General features: G+C 44.1%; 2 protein-coding genes across 2 annotated transcripts in view; both read left to right on the top strand.

Moving 5' to 3' along the window:
* The window catches only part of ZNF432 (zinc finger protein 432), a 26,798-nt gene extending 21,536 nt beyond the window's left edge, over positions 1 to 5,262 (top strand). The window contains exon 6 of the transcript XR_004440506.1: positions 5,202 to 5,262. The gene's annotated coding sequence lies outside the window, so the exon portion shown is untranslated. The remainder of the gene's footprint in view (positions 1 to 5,201) is intronic.
* Positions 122 to 18,826, top strand: ZNF614 (zinc finger protein 614). Its single transcript, XM_033224376.1, has 5 exons — positions 122 to 1,379; positions 5,976 to 6,197; positions 16,052 to 16,178; positions 16,443 to 16,538; positions 17,179 to 18,826. The coding sequence occupies exons 2-5, from the start codon at positions 6,183 to 6,185 to the stop codon at positions 18,687 to 18,689; spliced, it is 1,749 nt and encodes a 582-aa protein (XP_033080267.1). The 5' UTR covers positions 122 to 1,379; positions 5,976 to 6,182; the 3' UTR covers positions 18,690 to 18,826.

Below are 18,826 nucleotides of genomic sequence, written 5' to 3'. Positions count from 1 at the left end.
TCAGCTCACTGCAAGCTCCGCCTCCCGGGTTCACACCATTCTCCTGCCTCAGCCTCCCGAGTAGCTGGGACTACAGATGCCCGCCACGTCGCCCAGCTAGTTTTTTGTATTTTTAGTAGAGACAGGGTTTCACCATGTTAGCCAGGATGGTCTCGATCTCCTGACCTCATGATCCGCCCGTCTCGGCCTCCCAAAGTGCTGGGATTACAGGCTTGAGCCACCGCGCCCGGCCTAAATTGATATATACTCTTACAGTTGAGCAGATGTTCCATAATTTACCAAAGTATTCATCTCTCATTGTAATTCCCTTTTTTTTGTAAATTACAAAGTTGTGGTTAATATTAAGACAGCTTTTCACCAAATAACTTTTAGAATTGCTGTCAAAGAAAACAAAAAAATTAAATTGGCTCTAGGTTGCCTTCCAACAAGACAATATTTACTTAAATCTTCTACAGTTACAACGCCAACATCTGCAAAAATAGAACTAACATTTCTTAAGTGTGACCTTTAAAACAATCTGGAAACATTGCAAAGTAGGATGATCGCATTCTAATAATTTCATATTCTGAAGTGCCCCACTGTCATCTTCCTTTACTTCTGGAAGGAAACATGTAGATATTAACACAGTTGCACCTTCACCTTCTCTTCCCCTTCCCCACTGGCAGTAGTTTTATAGCAAGCCCGATGTGGGTATTAGCACTTAATGGAGTATCACTCTTATTCTGGGCTTCGTCCATCTAGTCAGCGTCTAATCTAAGCTACAAAAGCCTTACCCAGTCTAAAACCCCCGCCCTATCCCCAAATCAAACACTTTCAGTGACCACTGGTTTTGGCAACTCTGTCACCGCTTCCTTCCCAGCACCGTGGCTTTCTCAAACCTTGTTTATTTTTCCAAATTGTCCTGGATCTAAGCATCTTCTCTGCCGTACGGCTGCTGCCTTCCTGTAAGATGGCCGTGCCCATAGTGCTCCAGCTAAGGCTCCACTCTCAGCTATAATGGGCACAGAGGGTGCCGCCATCTTTTTCTCCTCAGCCAGCTGAATAGAATGCCACTGCGCCTTGGCTGGGCACCTGACTCTTGAGTGTCCCTCGCAACGAATAAAGAAAGGCACTGGGGTGGCCAAGAGTGATTTCCACAGCCATTATGGCCGCTTCTGTCAGAAACGCTGCCATGGGCGCAGCCCTGTGACCTCATAGAGCGGCGCCCGCAGTCTGAACTCGCGATCCCAGGCAGGCTCCATGGTCTTCGCCTCACTTCTTCGTCGTCACCGCTCAGCGTCCCGGAGGCCGCGCAGAAGCGCGTGTGAATAGGAAGCGGTTTCGGACGTGGATGCGGCGTTTTGTCGCTGCCAGTGGTGTCTGGAGAGGTTCGGCCTCGGGTGAGTCGTGTTCTGGGCATGGACTCGAGGCTGTAGGTCTCGATGATGCCTGGAGCATCCAGGTTGGGGCTGTATTTGAACGCAGTCGCTGAGGAAGCGGGGCGTTAATGACAGGGCCTTTGGCTGTAGGGATGAAGAGTCTGAGGAAATCAGCTTCGAGTCCGACGCTGTCTGGGTTTGAGGTCCTTGTGAGTCACTTGGTTTGTGGGGCTCAGTGATTGGGAACTGGAGTGAGAAGTTTGTACCCGTGAACGCGGGGGCCTGGTTCAGGGTCACAATTTAATGTGGAGCTCAGCCTTAGAGATGTCTGGGTTGGGGAGATGTCCTCTCGGTTTCCTAGACGTTTGGGGTTTCATATTGGAGTTAATATGGGGCTGAGTCACGGAGAAGCTTGGTAGGGACTGTCAGTGTGTGAGGAGGTCCAGAGCCCTTTGATAATTGGTTGAAACCTTGAATGCGGGGACAGACTTGAAGGCTGCATTTTCCCCTGCTCAAATCCACTTCCCTCCATCCAGTTCAAGTCCGTCCCCGCGGTCCTTACCAAAAACTTTTTTGTCTTCCCACATTGCCACTCTTCTCATATGGAGACAGATCTGTGACGTAAAATTCATGATGTCACTTCATAAGCTGTTTAAGTTTTGTAGAGTCAGCAGTGATAAGGTTACATTTCTGATTGTCACTGCTGCTGTGCACTTACCTTAAATAAAGGACCCTGATATTTCTAACAATTCCTTCATTTAGTGCCTCGGAGCCTTTTACAGCCAGGGGCAATAAAACAAGGTTCTAAATGTGTGAAAGGTCTGCCTTTTTTTTTTTTTAATTTTTTTTTTTTTTTTGAGACGAGTCTCGCTCTGTCGCCCAGGCTGGCGTGCAGTGGCGCGATCTCCGCTCACTGCAAGCTCCGCCTCCTGGGTTCACGCCATTCTCCTGCCTCAGCCTCCAAAGTAGCTGGGACTACAGGCGCCCGCCACCTCGCCTGGCTAATTTTTTTTTTGGGGGGGTATTTTTAGTAGAGACGGGGTTTCGGGGTTTCAGCGTGTTAGCCAGAATGGTCTGGATCTCCCGACCTCGTGATCTGCCCGCCTTGGCCTCCCAAAGTGCTGGGATTACAGGCGTGAGCCACCGAGCCCAGCCGAAAGTTATGTCTTTCTTTAGACACAAGGTAACTTGTGTCTTTTTTCTTGATCAGTCTAGTTAATGAGTATCAATTTTATTGATCTTTTCAGTCACTTTTCGTATTCTTTGTTGGACACTTTAAAAAAAAATTTTTTTTTTCACTGATTTCCACTTTCCTTTATTTTTTCAGTCAAATTGTTTTGTGTTTTAATTGCTCCCCGTTTTCTAGTTTTTTCAGTTTGGACAATGAATAATCATTTGAGGGTGTTTTGTGATACAGGTTTTTGTCTTTTCTGATTTAAAGTTTTTTTTAAAAACCAACTCCTGCCGGGCGCGGTGGCTCATGCCTGTAATCCCAGCACTTTGGGAGGCCGAGACGGGCGGATCACGAGGTCAGGAGATCGAGACCATCCTGGCTAACACGGTGAAATCCCGTCTCTACTAAAAATACAAAAACTAGCCGGGCGAGGTGGTGGGCGCCTGTAGTCCCAGCTACTCGGGAGGCTGAGGCAGAAGAATGGCGTAAACCCAGGAGGCGGAGCTTGCAGTGAGCTGAGATCAGGCCACTGCACTCCAGTCCAGGCGACAGAGCGAGACTCCGCCTCCAAAAACAACAACAACAACAACAACAACAACAACTCCTTTAGGGACAGCTAATTAATGTTTATGTTGTGTTTCTGTTTCCAATCAGTTCAAAATATGTCCAATTTCCCATGTGATTTTCTTTTTCCCCTCTTTTTTTTTTTTTTTTTTTTTTTTGAGACAGGGTCTTGCTCTTGCCCTTGCTGGAGTGCAATGGTGCCGACTCCGCTCCCACCTCCTGGGTTCAAGTGATTCTTCCATCTCAGCCTCCTGAATAGCTGGGATTACAGGCACGCGCCACCGTGCCTGGCTAATTTTTTGTATTTTTAGTAGACGTGGGGTTTCACCATGTTGACCAGTCTGGTCTGGGACTCCTGGCCTCAAGTGATCCACGTATCTCAGCCTCCCAAAGTGCTAGGGTTACAGGCGTGAGCCACCGTGCCTGGCTCATGATTTTCTGTTTAACCATGGTTATTCAGATCTGTGCTATTTTATTTCCAAATATTTGGATATTTTCTAAATTTCATTCTGACATTGATTTCTAATTAAATTGTTGTGGTTGGAAAATATATTTAGTATTTATTGACACTTGTTTTATATTCCAGCATATGGTCTTATCCTGGAGAATACAACATGTACTCTTGAAAAAAAGTTTATTTTACTGCTGTTGAGTGTAGTGTTAAATATTAGTTAAGTATAGTTGGTTGATAATGTTGTCCAAGTTTTCAGTATCCTTGCTGAGTTTCTATTTGTTTTCTTTATTATTGCGAGTAGGGTAATGCAATCTTCAGTTATTATTGTTGAATTGTCTAATCCTCTCTCATTCTGTTTTGCTTCATATGTTTTTAAATTATCATACCCTTATATATACACCCTTATATTATTATTGCCAGCCATTGTAACCATTGTTGCCACTCACCTAGGCCTTGGTGTCTGAAGGGGTGGCCTGCTCCTCCACACCTGTGGGCGTTTCTCGTCAGGTGGGACAAGAGACTTAGAAAAGAAAGAGACACAGAGACAAAGTATAGAGAAAGAAAAGTGGGCCCAGGGGACCGGCGCTCAGCATATGGAGGACCCACACTGTACTGTCAGTGGTCTCTGAGTTCCCTCAGTATTTATTGATCATTATCTCTACCATCTGGGAGAGGGGCATGTGGCAGGACAATAGCGTAATGGTGGGGAGGGGGTCAGCAGGAAAACATGAACAAATGTCTCTGTGTCATAAACAAGGTTAAGAAAAGGTGCTATACTTTGATGTGCACATACATAAAACAGCGGCATTGCCACTAGCACCTCTCACTTCCAGCCCTAAGGCGGTTTTCTCCTATCTTGGTAAATAGAACATAACAATCGGGTTGTTATTCCATTGCCCAGGGACAAGCAGGAGACAGATGCCTTCCTCTTATCTCAACTGCAAAGAGGCCTTCCTCTTTCACTAATCCTCCTCAGCACAGTCCCTTTATGGGTGTCAGGCTGGGGGACGATCGGGTCTTTCCCTTCCCACCAGGCCATATCTCAGGCTGTCTCAGTGGGAAGAAACCTTGGACAATACCTGGCTTTCCTAGGCAGAGGTCCCTGCGGCCTTCCACAGTGTACTGTGTCCCTGGGTACTTGAGATTAGAGAATGGCGATGACTTTTACCAAGCATACTGCCTTCAAGCACTTTTTTAACAAAGCACAACCTGCATAGCCCTAAATCCATTAAACCTTGGGTCAACACAGCACATGTCTCTGCGAGCACAGGGTTGGGGCTAGGGTTACAGATTAACAGCATCTCAAGGCAGAAGAATTTCTCTTAATGTAGAACAAAATGGAGTCTCTTATGGCTACTGCTTTCTACACAGACACAGTAACAGTCTGATCTCGCTTTCTTTTCCCCACAGGTGTCCAGAGTTTTTATTGGGTATCAGTTAACATACACACAATTGACTGCCTATGTGACTGACTTCAATCTCCAGCTCCTCCATATATCAAATTAATACCACATGGTCTAAGGCCTCCCATAGTAAATCACATTATTAGGATAGACAATTTGGCATGACTCAAATTGCCCTGATAACCCAAGACAGTTTTATCAAGCAGCATATTCCAAAGTCTTAGAGTTTGCCTCATAGAAACTGTGGGCAGGCCGGGCGCGGTGGCTCAAGCCTGTAATCCCAGCACTTTGGGAGGCCGAGACGGGCGGATCACAAGGTCAGGAGATCAAGACCATCCTGGCTAACACGGTGAAACCCCGTCTCTACTAAAAGATACAAAAAAATTAGCCGGGCGTGGTGGCGGGCGCCTGTAGTCCCAGCTACTCCGGAGGCTGAGGAGAATGGCGTGAACGCGGGAGGCGGAGCTTGCAGTGAGCTGAGATCCGGCCACTGCACTCCAGCCTGGGAGACAGCCAGACTCCGTCTCAAAAAAAAAAAAAGAGAAACTGTGGGCAAAGGACAAACATCTCTTGGGTAAAGTTAATCCTTTAGCGCATAATGTGAAAATGAGACAGTTGTTATGATTTGCTTAGTACATTGGTCTTGATGTGAGGTATGTATACCCATAGAGCTTATAGAGACTTTTGAACCAGTACATGGACACACATGCTTTTTAAAGACATTCTTGGAGCCTTCCATGTGTTCTCTTTCCTAAAATTGATCTGTCTGGGAATTCACCTGCCTCTAAGGCATTGTACCGTGCCAGTTCTGTTTTCCCACCTTCTCTATAATAGTCATGCCACTTCTGCTTCACAAAAGAAAGGCATAGCTTTCACACATTTAGAACCATGAAAACCTCTGAGGCACCAAGTAAAGGAACTGTTAGAAATATTAGAGTCTTTTATTTAAGGTAAGTGCAGAGCAGCAGTGACAACGTCTGGACCCAGGGTGAATGTATACTTACAGCCATTTTGTTTATCAGTCCTTAGGTCTTGGCTCTCAGAAGCAAGATAACTCAAGTGAAGCAATGAAGGAAGAAGAGGGAGGTTGCTGGCCTTGGATATCATAATTTCTGGGGACAACTTTAAGTGGATACTAATATTTCTGACGAGGAAAACTTCATGGCAAATGCAGAAGAGATAAAGACGTATAGTCCATGTTTTCCACTATTTTCTGAGCACAGAAGAAAATGATCAAGACCCAGGTGATTTTTGGTTTGTTATATTTTCCCTTTGATTTTTTGATAGATTTATGGTGGCCTGAAAATGTCAGTTGAATTTAAGGAAGTATATACTGGAATAATTTTGTTCTAGGGAGAAATTAACCTAGATTGCTTTTGGGAGTAGAGGTGGGGGTTCATTCTGCTTCAAGAAGTAGATTCTGGATTGCTTGAGCTCAGGAGTTCAAGACCAGCCTGGGCAACATGATGAAACCCCGTCTCTACAAAAAATACAAAAATTAGCTGGGTGTGGTGGTGCACACCTGTAGTCCCAGCTACTGGGGAGGCTGAGGTGGGAGAATTGCTAGAGCTCAGGAGGATGAGGCTATAGTGAGCCATATTTGTACCACTATACTCCAACCTGGGTAACAAAGTAAGACCCTGTCTCAAAAAGAAGGAAAAAAAAAGCCATCCTGGCTAACACGGTGAAACCCCGTCTCTACTAAAAAATACAAAAAAAAAACTAGCCGGGCGAGGTGGCGGGCGCCTGTAGTCCCAGCTACTCGGAGGCTGAGGCAGGAGAATGGCATAAACTCGGGAGGCGGAGCTTGCAGTGAGCTGAGAACCGGCCACTGCACTCCAGCCCGGGTGACAGAGCGAGACTCCGTCTCAGAAAAAAAAAAAAAAAGAAGGAAAAAAAGTTGACTCAATGTGAAAGAATGCATGCTTTCTTGGTAGTTCAACTTTTGACCATTACAATGATACATGAATCACTTCTTAAGAAGGAACTATGGTTGTCATTTTAATGTACATACTCCAGACCATTTTTGGTATATTGGCATTTTTTGCATGCTGGTGCCTGCCAACCAACTTTTTAAAAAATTAATTAAATAATTTATTTATTTTGAGACGGAGTCTTGCTGTGTTGCCCAGGCTGGAGTGCAGTGGTATAGTCTTGGCTCACTGCAAGCTCCGCCTCCCAGGTTCACGCCATTCTCCTGCCTCAGCTTCCCAAGTAGTTAGGACTACAGGCGCCTGCCACCACGCCTGGCTAATTTTTTGTATTTTTAGTAGAGACGGGGTTTCACTGTGTTAGCCAGGATGGTCTTGATCTCCTGACCTCATGATCTGCCTGCCTTGGCCTCCCAAAGTGCTGGGATTACAGGCATGAGCCACCATGCCCACCTTTTTTTTTTTTTTTTTTTTTTAGGCATGTTATTATAAACCACTTGACCATGAACAAGGTTTTACATGATCATGTTAGTGGCTTTTTTTGTGAAATTATATCAGTATTACTTGAGGATAATTTTGTGAAATTATATCAGTGTTTACAGATAAATCAATTATGTTATTTTTTATTTTAATGCATACTTTCAGTTCATTTTAATGGGTACTTTCAGTACATTCCACTTTATGGTCAGTGTGGCATACGGTCAAAAGTGTTGACTCTGGAGCCAGTTGCCAGCTGTGTGACCTCGCATACTTCATTTAGCCATATATACCCAGTTTTCTCATCTGTAAGAGGGATAATGATATGGCACCTATGTAGTAAGTTAGGACATAAAATGAGTTAATCTATGTAAAGCATTTAGAAGAGTATCTATGTGCAGGAACAACAGTTTTACTCTCTATCCTCAGACAGTGTTTCTGACACCGGATATGTGGGGTTTTTCCCACACATCAATTCAACTCTCCATGCCTATTAGGTATTCTAAAATTTACTCAATTCTGACACTAATTGCCTGGACTTAGGACAGATCCCACAGATTGAGGGCTTAGTTGCACAAGACTGCCCCCCTCAAAAGTGCTGGGTCCCCAGGTTACTCACAGCTTCTATTGGACTTGGCTACCAATTGGATGTCCTCACAGTCCCCTTCTCAGATCTATTCATCTGCTAGAAGGCTCAAAAAATGCAGGAAGACAGTTTACTTACTATATTACTGGCTTATTGTGAAATGGTACAACTCAGGAACGGCCAGTTGGAAAAGATGCATAGGTCCAGATAATGGGGAAGGGCCACAGAGCTTCCATGCCCTCTCTGGGTATTCTACCCTCCCAGGACTGCTGTATGTTCAGCAGCCTGGAAGCTCTCAACCTCAACCTTCTATTGTTATGGTGGATTCATTACATAGGCATAATTTATTAATTCATTAACTATTGGTAGTAAGCTCAATTTCCATCACCTCTCCCTTCCACAGAGGTCAGGGGTTGGTTGGAGAGGTGGGACTGAAAGTTCCAACTGTCTATCACAAGGTTGGTTTGCCTGGCAACCAGCTCCCTTCCTGAGGCCACGGAAGAGCCCCAGGCACCAGTAATCTCAATAGCATAGAAAAGACACTTCAGCAATTCCAAAGATTTGGAGGGCAGAGAGCAAATGTATATTTATTTTTCACAGTCTGGTATATAGAAAGTGACATGGATAAGAAGTATATTTGGTCATTGTTCCCAGTTCATGGCACAGTATGCTTAAAACCCTTAGAATTTCTTCCTGAGGAATAGGTGTGTCTTTTGTTATTTGAAGGGGTGGCCTGCCCCTCCACACCTGTGGGTGTTTCTCGTTAGGTGGAACGAGAGACTTGAGAAAAGAAATAAGACACAGAGACAAAGTATAGAGAAAGAAAAGCGGGGCCCAGGGGACCGGCGCTCAGCTTACAGAGGACCCACTTCGGCACCGGTCTCTGAGTTCCCTTAGTAGTTATTGATAATTATCTTTACCATAAAAAGATAAGGGAGTGGCTGGACAATAGGATCATTGTAGGGAGGAAATCAGCAATAAGACATATGAACAAAAATCCCTGTGACATGAATAAGTTTAAAGGAAAATGCTGTGCCTTGAGATGCATATGCAAACTCTCCATAAACCTTTTAGCAGCATTGCTCCAGCAAGTCCCACCTTATTCCTAAAGGCGGTTTTCTCCTTGCTCAGTAAACAAAGCATACAATCGGGTTTACAGGGAGATGTTCCATTGCCCAGGGACATTGCCCAGGGACAGGCAGGAGACAAATGCTTTTCTCTTACTTGAGATTAAGAGAATGGTGATGACCTTTAATCAGCAAGCAGCCTTTAGGCACTTGTTTAACAAAGCACATCCTGCACAGCCCAAAATCTATTAAACCTGAGTCACCACAGCACATGTCTCTTGCAAGGACAAGGTTGGGGGTAGGGTCACAGATTAACAGCATCTCAAATACAGAACCAAATGGAGTCTCTTATGTCCACTTCTTTCTATATAGACATAGTAACAGGCTGATCTTTCTTTTCCCCAAATTTATTTATAAGGTGCCCCTGTGATACACCTGAGTTTCTGTTCATGAGGTGACTAATGATGAGACCTCTAGATAGTGTCAGGATGAGACTGGTCCCCAGAAAGACCAAGCAATTAGAGGATTGGAACTGAAAGGAGGAATGGACTGGAGAGTAAGTTCTATAAAAACTCTTGAACAGGCCGGCCTTGGTGGCTCGTGCCTGTGATCCCGGGCGGATCATGAGGTCAAGATATCGAGACCATCCTGGCCAACAACCCTGTGGCTACTAAAAATACAAAAATTAGCTGGGCGTGGTGGCATACGCCTGTAGTCCCAGCTACTCCGGAGGCTGAGGCAGGAGAATCCCTTGAACCCAGGAGGTGGAGGTTGCAGTGAACTGAGATCGCGCCACTGCACTCCAGCCTGGGTGACAGAGTCAGACTCCGTCTCAAAAAAAAAAAAGAGTTTTATTTGTTATAACTATTTTTTGAGACAGAGTTTTGCTCTGTCGCCTAGACTGTGAGTTTTGTTTTGTTTTTTTTTTCTGTTTTTTTTTTTTTTTTTTTGGAGGCGGAGTCTCGCTCTGTCGCCCGGACTGGAGTGCAGTGGCCGGATCTCAGCTCACTGCAAGCTCCGCCTCCCGGGTTCACACCATTCTCCTGCCTCAGCCTCCCGAGTAGCTGGGACTACAGGCGCCTGCCACCTCGCCCGGCTAGTTTTTGTATTTTTTTAGTAGAGACGGGGTTTCACCGTGTTAGCCAGGATGGTCTAGATCTCCTGACCTCGTGATCCGCCCGTCTCGGCCTCCCAAAGTGCTGGGATTACAGGCTTGAGCCACCGCGCCCGGCCTTTTTTTCTGTTTTTGAGACAGAGTCTCGCTCTGTCGCCCGGGCTGGAGTGCAGTGGCCGGATCTCAGCTCACTGCAAGCTCCGCCTCCCGGGTTTACGCCATTCTCCTGCCTCAGCCTCCCAAGTAGCTGGGACTACAAGCGCCCGCCACCTCGCCCAGCTAGTTTTTTGTATTTTTTAGTAGAGACGGGGTTTCACCGTGTTAGCCAGGATGGTCTCGATCTCCTGACCTTGTGATCCGCCCGTCTCGGCCTCCCAAAGTGCTGGGATTACAGGCTTGAGCCACTGCCCCCGTCCTTTTTTTTTTTTTTTTCAATAGACCGCGTCTGACTCTGTCACCCAGGCTGGAGTGCAGTGGCGCGATCTCAGCTCACTGCAAGCTCCGCCCCCGGGTTCACGCCATTCTCCTGCCTCAGCCTCTTCAGTAGCTGGGACTATAGATACCCGCCACCATGCCCAGCTAATTTTTTGTACTCTTGAACAAGCTTCAGGTTGGTGAACATATCAGGGTGCTGGGAGGATGCCACACCCAGAGGGGAATGGAAGCTTGGATGCTCTCTTCCATATCTTGCCCTATGCATTTCTTCAATCTGGCTATTCCTGAGTTTTATCCTTTATTATTAACTAGGTACCATAAGTAAAGTGTTTCCTGAGTTCTATGAGCTGTTTTAGTAAATTATCAAACCTGAGGAGGGGTTTGTGGGAGCCCCAAATTTATAGCCAGTTAGTCAGAAACAGTGGTAGCCCAGAACTGGTGACTGGCATCTTAAGAGGAGGCAGGGTTTTTTTTTTTTTTTTTTAATGTATATTCTCCAGTTTAAAACTTTTAATTGAAAAGTAAAATTTAGGCCGGGCGCGGTGGCTCAAGCCTGTAATCCCAGCACTTTGGGAGGCCGAGACGGGCGGATCATGAGGTCAGGAGATCGAGACCATCCTGGCTAACACGGTGAAACCCCGTCTCTACTAAAAAAATACAAAAAATTAGCCGGGCGAGATGGCGGGCGCCTGTAGTCCCAGCTACTCGGGAGGCTGAGGTGAGGGAATGGCGTAAACCCAGGAGGCGGAGCTTGCAGTGAGCTGAGATCCGGCCACTGCACTCCAGCCTGGGCGACAGAGCGAGACTCCGTCTCAAAAAAAAAAAAAAAAAAGAAGAAAAGTAAAATTTAATGTCAAATGCAAACTTGGGGAGGGCAGAAAAATCACACACAGGCTGTCACTTCACACTTGGAGGGTCCACAGCAGCCGGACAAAGGCACTCCTCACTTCCCAGAGAGTGTGGGGGCCAGGCAGAGGCGCTCCTCACTTCCCAGAAGGTGGTGGTGGCGGCAGTGGCCGCAGTGGTGGCATGGGGCGGCTGGGCAGAGGCGCTCCTCACTTCCCAGACAGTGGGGTGGCCAGGCAGAGGAACTCAAGAGGGGGCAGTCTTGTGGGATTTAACCCTTAAATCTGTGGATTCTGACATAGTGTCAGAATTGAATTGAAGTGTTGGACATCTAGTTGATGTTTAGATAATTGGAGAATTGGTTGTTAGTGTTGGAAAACACTGCACAAAAAGAACATTCAGTGCTGCAAATCTTGCCAACATTTACTATGTTATCAAATTGCATATTTTCCATGATCTAGATGATCCAGTATTATTTTGCCTTGTTTCACCAGTGAGGTTCAGATCCTTCTCATCTCTTTGTTGTTTCTTTGGATTATTTATTCTGTGATAAAATGTCTTTAGTCTTTGCACATTTAATTTTTTTTTTTTTTTTTTTTGAGACAGAGTCTTGCTCTGTCACCCAGGCTGGAGTGCAGTGGCCAGATCTCAGCTTACTGCAAGCTCCGCCCCCCGGGTTTACACCATTCTCCTGCCTCAGCCTCCCGAGTAGCTGGGACTACAGGCGCCCGCCACCACGCTTGGCTAGTTTTTTGTATTTTTTTAGTAGAGACGGGGTTTCACCATATTAGCCAGGATGGTCTCGATCTCCTGACCTCGTGATCCGCCCGTCTCGGCCTCTCAAAGTGCTGGGATTACAGGCTTGAGCCACCGCGCCCGGCCTCATTTAATTTTTTATGGTCTTACTGATTTGTAATTGTTTATTTTGACTGGATATTGATTCTTTTATATGTTGCAAATATTTTTCTAGAGTCTTACTTCTCTTTTAGCTCGTTCAAAATATTTTTTCCCATGCAGGAGTCATTTTTTTTTTTAAAGCTTTTTACTTATATCATGAACATGTTTTTATTCCTTTTTTTTTTTCTTTATTTGAGACAGGGTCTCGCTGTCTTCCCCAGGATGGAGTGCAGTAGCACAATCATGGCTCACTGCAGCCTCAACCTCCTGGGTTCAAGTACTGTCTGCCTGCCTTAGCCTCCTGAATGGCTGGGACCACAGGCATCCACTACCACACCCAGCTAATTTTTTGTTGTTTGTTGAGAGTAGAGACAGGGTCTCACTATGTTGCCCAGGTTGGTCTCAAACTCCTGGGCTCAAACTGTCCTCTGGAATTACTGGGATTACAGATATATGCCCGACTTCTGGCCTCATAAGTTCTTCTTAAGTTTATATCTTATATTCATTGTCTGTTAGTACCTAACAAATTACTCCAAAATGTAGTGACTTGAAACAACACTTTAAAAAAAAATCTCACACTTTCTGTGGCTCAGGAATAAGAGCATGGCTTAGCTGGCTACTTTGGTTCACAGTCTCTGATGCGGTTGTAATCAAGGTGTTAGCTGGGTTGGAATCTGATCTGAAGGCTGAAATGGGAAAAGATGCGCTTCTAAGCTCACTTATGTGGTTGTTGGGAGGATTCATTTCCAGAATGAGAAATGAGGCAGTTTTGTTGGGGTCCTCAGTTTCTACCTGTCTGTTTGTCTAGCCCACCTTTAGTTTTTTGCCACATGCACCTCCCCTATGTGCCAAATTGTTTAATCAAAGCTAGAAAATGACAGCTTCTGCTAGCAAGATGGAAGTCATAAAGAGTGTAATCTTAAAGTGGCATCTCGTCACTTTTGCTGTATTCTTTTCTTTAGAAACAAGCTTTTAGGCCATTTGATACTCAGGAGGATGGTACTGCACAGGGACAGGAACACCTAGAGCGTAATAAAGAATTTGGCTAGCCTTTGTTTTTGTTCCTGGGAGGTAACCTCTAAACCCTTGTAATTACCCAAGTTAGTGTCTGTGTCATTCATAGTGGGCCACTCATATTTGATAGTTTATATCTATATGTACAGTGGTGACTCATAGTGGATCCCTAGATAATTTATGGCAGTGACATGACTCTGGATGGGGGCTGCCCATGCCAAAAAGAGCACTATGTGATTAAAGAGTTGTGGCTTTGAGTCATGTAATACCAGTCAGGAAGGGGAGGGAACTGGAGACTGAACTCAGCTACATGGGCAATGCTTCAATAAACTGTGCCTACATAATGAAGTCTCAATAAAATCTCTGGACATCAAAGTTTGGGTGCGCCTCACTGGTTGGCAAGTACTCTTGAATATTGTTACATGATGCAGTCAGGAAGATGTAATGCCACCCAGGACTCCATGAGGAGAGGACAGTCAGCAGCTTTATGTCTGGAACCTTCCCAGACCTCATCCTGTGCATATTTTCCTTTAGCTGATTCTGATTTGTGTCATTTTGCAATAGTAAAGTGCTAATTGTAAACACAGCACTTTCTTGGGTTCTCTGAGTTGTTCTATCAAATTATTAAACCTGAGGGAGTCATGGTAGCTCCACACATTTGTAGGAAGCTCGTTGGAGTTGAGGGTGGTCTGTGTAGCCTTAAGCTTGCAGCTTGTGTCTGAAGTGACAGCAGTCTTGTGGAGGATTGCGCTTTTAACCTGGGAAGTTTGGCCTAACCCAGGTAATTGATGTCAGAAGTCACTGCAGCTAGAGAATGAGATTATCAGAGGCCACCTTAGAGTTGGCCTGCAAGATTTCCACCCAGTAATAAATTCTTTTGGACAGTGGAGTGAGGTAGAAATTTAACTTTATACTTACCCAGTCAATAGACATCTCACATAAAGATTTTGGAATGAGATAAGCTGACCAGGCTTGAGCAGTTGTGCCCTCTCATGAGTCTACTTTCTTGACTATGCAGCATCCCACACAGTAATATAGGATAGATTCTCTTATCAGTATTTCCTTGGATCTTAGTTACCTCTACTTTACCCTTTGTAGTTCTCTGAAAAGTTATTGTGAAGCAGGAGAATGACAGTTTAGTTGACAAAGAGGTCCTTGATATCACAGTTGTAAGACAGCAAGTCATCTGCTAGCCATGTGTTTTAATCCTAAATGGCCGTCCAAAATTGGCCTTTTTTGCTGCAAGAATCAGGACTTCGAAGATTATATTCCATACGTTTCTGGATTATATTATTGAAATGTCAGCCATCAGTATATTTTGTTATTTCTTTGTAGGTAATCTGTCTTTTGTCTCTTGATGATTCTATAGTTTTCCCTTTGCATTTGATGTATGACAGTTTCAGTCTGATGTGTCATACCAGTTGTGACTTCCTGCTCTGAACTTGTTGGGATTTCTGAATTTGAGATTTGAGGTATTTAGTCCTGAAATATTTTAGGTTTTAGATATTTATTAATAGATATTGCTTCTCTATTACACTATTTTCCCTTTTAGAAACCATAAGTGGGCATACATTAGGTCTTACAACTCTGTATTTCATATTTATTAACTTCTTTGTTACGATTTATCTCTTTTTCTCTGTACTGCATTTTCTGTCATTTCCACAGTTATATATTCCAATTCACCAATAATCTTCAGGGTATTAATGCTGTTAATCTGTCCATTAATACACATATGTACGTATGTTTTTCTGTTAGAAGTTTTTTTTTTGCTGGGCACAGTGGTGCACACCTGTAATCCCAGCACTTTGGAAGGCCGAGGCAGGAGGATCATTTGAGGCTAGAACTTCAAGACCAGCCTGGTCAACATGACAAGACCCTGTCTACAAAATTGGTAGTAGCATCTACCTGTAGTCCTAATTGCTTGAGAGGCTGAGGTCGGAAGGTCGCTTGAGCCTAGGAGTTCAAGGTTTCATTGAGCTATTACCGTGACACTGCACTGCATTTGGGGCTACAGAGAAGACCCTGTCTCTTTAAAAATTAAAAAATAGGCTGGGCGCGGTGGCTCAAGCCTGTAATCCCAGCACTTTGGGAGGCCGAGACAGGCAGATCACGAGGTCAGGAGATCGAGACCATGCTGGCTAACACGGTGAAACCCCGTCTCTACTAAAAATACAAAAAACTAGCCAGGCGACGTGGCGGTGCCTGTAGTCCCAGCTACTCGGGAGGCTGAGTAAGGAGAATGGCGTGAACCCGGGAGGCGGAGCTTGCAGTGAGCTGAGATCCGGCCACTGCACTCCAGCCTGGGTGACAGAGCAAGACTCCTTCTCAAAAAAAAAAATAAATAAAATAAAATAATTAAAATTAAAATTAAAAAATAAAATCTAAGGGCCTTTTGTGCTTTATACTTATATAGTTTCTTCTTTTCTCTTACATTTATTTAAAAGCACTATTTTTTGAATTCAAGATGTGGAGTCTATTCATGACAGATCCTTATATTGGCTGTGAAGTCATTAGTAATGTAGGGATGTTTTATTTGTCCTGATGTCATTTGCCTATGTTTAATATTTAGAAATAGGTGCTAACATGTATAGATAGAGGATTTTGCTCCTACCAAAGTATATTTGAGAAAGGAATATAGATGCAGGCTGTATTGTGAAATTAAAAATATATATATACTTCTATATTAACAATAGGAGTTTATATCATATTAAATAGGACTTTGTAATTACAGGAATCACTGACCCTGGAGGATGTGGCTGTGGAATTCAGCTGGGAGGAGTGGCAGCTCCTGGACACTGCTCAGAAGAACCTGTACCGGGATGTGATGGTGGAGAACTATAACCACCTAGTATCACTGGGTAAGAATAGTTCCCCTGTGTCACCTAGAGGTGCCTACAATGCCCAGACACTGTCTTATGCTCACCTAATCAAAGCTTTATAGTCACTGTGGTGTTTGGAAGAGTTACATTTTCAGTCCCCTCTCTGACCCCAAAGTGGTATAATCTCTTCTGAGAGAGAATGCTTACTTGGAAATTGTTTTCTTCATCGCATGTATTATTTTCCCATCTTGACATACTGGACTCCAGTTCAGTATGTTTGTGTTTGTCTTTCCTCATGAACAGGGTATCAAACTAGCAAACCAGATGTACTCTCGAAGTTGGCACATGGACAAGAACCATGGATAACAGTTGCTAAAATCCAAAATAAAAATTGTCCAGGTAAGTGAGAACCAGCAAGGACAGTGGCTATAGGAGTCTTATTGTAGTCATTAAGGAAAGGTGTCACAGATGTGAAGTATCTGAGGATACCTAAGCAACTCCACCATATATTCATCTCCCCATCTGATAACTTTTTTAATGTTGTTATAGCTTTAAAGACTTTTTGTCTTTTCTTGGATCTGATTCTTACTTATTTCAGCTTATATCTTCATAATTTCCTTTTATACTGGGATCATAGAGTTGACAATAAAGAGCCAGCCCCCAGCAAATCATCTCATAAGCTTTTTTTTTTTTTTTTTTTTGAGACTGAGTCTCGCTCTGTACCCCCCCAGGCTGGAGTGCAATGGGGCAATCTCGGCTCGCTGCAAGCTCGGCCTCCTGGGATCAAGCGACTCTCTTGCCTCAGCCTCCTGAGTAGCTGGGAGTAGCTGCCACCACGCCCAGTTAATTTTGTATTTTTAGTAGAGATGGGGTTTCACCACATCGGTCAGGCTGGTCTCAAATTCCTAACCTCGTGATCCACCTGCCTCAGCCTCCCAGAGTGCTGGGATTGCAGGCATGAGCCACCGTGCCCGGCCTCATAAGCATTTTTATCTCATGCAATTCTCATGGAAGAATTTGTTATTCTGTTCTTTCTTAGGAATCGGGAAAGTTGACAGTCTTCTGCAAGAGCACTCTCCAAACCAAAGACTTCTGAAGAGTGTGCAGCAACGCAATGGACAGAATACACTTAGAAATACTGTATATCTCAGCAAGACACATTTTCCTATAGTGCAAAATCATGATACATTTGACTTGTACAGAAAAAATTTGAAATCAAGTTTAAGTTTAATAAACCAGAAGAGAAGACATGGAATAAATAACCCTGTTGAGTTTATTGGAGGTGAGAAAACGCTTAAGCACGAATGTATGCATGCTAAAACTAGATTTTCTGAAAATGCAAAATGCATCCATACAAAATTCCAAGTTTTTAAGCATCAGAGGACTCAGAAAATTGAGAAACCCCATGCATGTATTGAATGTGAGCAAACCTTCCTTAGGAAGTCTCAGCTCATTTACCATGAAAACATTCATATACCAGAGAATCCTAGAAGTGGTCAATGTGAGAAATTATCCAGAAGTGTCCTGTTCTCTAAGCATCTGAAAACTAATACAAGAGACAAAATCTGTATACCCAGTGAATATAGAAAAGGCTCTACTGTGAATAGTAGTCTCATTGCACATCAACAAACCCATATAGAAGAGAAATCCTATATGTGCAGTGAGTGTGGAAAGGGCTTTACAATGAAGCGCTATCTAATTGCTCATCAGCGAACTCATAGTGGAGAGAAACCTTATGTGTGCAATGAATGTGGAAAAGGTTTCACTGTGAAGAGCAATCTCATTGTACATCAGCGAACTCATACAGGGGAGAAACCCTATATATGCAGTGAATGTGGAAAAGGCTTCACCATGAAGCGCTATCTTGTTGTACATCAGCGAACTCATACTGGAGAGAAACCCTATATATGCAGTGAATGTGGAAAAGGCTTTACCGTGAAGAGCAATCTCATTGTACATCAGCGCTCCCATACAGGAGAAAAATCTTACATATGCAGCGAATGTGGAAAAGGCTTCACTGTCAAACGTACTCTCATTATACATCAGCGAACTCATACAGGAGAGAAATCTTACATATGCAATGAATGTGGTAAAGGCTTCACCACAAAGCGCACTCTTATTATACATCAGCGAACTCATACGGGAGAAAAACCCTATGAATGCAATGAATGTGGTAAAGCCTTCAGCCAGAAAATATGCCTCATACAACATGAGAGATGTCATACAGGAAAGACTCCCTTTGTATGTACTGAGTGTGGAAAATCCTATTCACACAAATATGGTCTCATTACCCATCAGAGAATTCACACAGGAGAGAAACCTTATGAGTGCAATGAATGTGGAAAAGCTTTCACCACAAAGTCAGTACTCAATGTACATCAAAGAACACATACAGGAGAGAGGCCGTATGGATGCAGTGATTGTGACAAAGCCTTCTCCCACTTATCAAACCTTGTCAAACATAAGAAAATGCACACAAGAGAAATGGGTAGAATCAGTCAAGTTGAAAACTCCTGTAATGAAGAGTCACAGCTCCTTCCTTACAAGTGAACTCATACAGAATGAAAACCCTACTAGTGCAGTGAGGCCAGGTGCGGTGGCTCATGCCTGTAATCCCAGCACTTTGGGAGGCCAAGGCGGGTGGATCACTTGAGGTCAGGAGATCAAGACCATCCTGGCTAACACAG

The sequence above is a fragment of the Trachypithecus francoisi genome, unplaced genomic scaffold, assembly GCF_009764315.1.
Source record: "Trachypithecus francoisi isolate TF-2019V2 unplaced genomic scaffold, Tfra_2.0 Lachesis_group12, whole genome shotgun sequence".
Taxonomy (NCBI): domain Eukaryota; kingdom Metazoa; phylum Chordata; class Mammalia; order Primates; family Cercopithecidae; genus Trachypithecus; species Trachypithecus francoisi.
The sequence above is the reverse complement of the archived record's forward strand: the minus strand, read 5'-3'. Positions and strand labels throughout refer to the sequence as shown.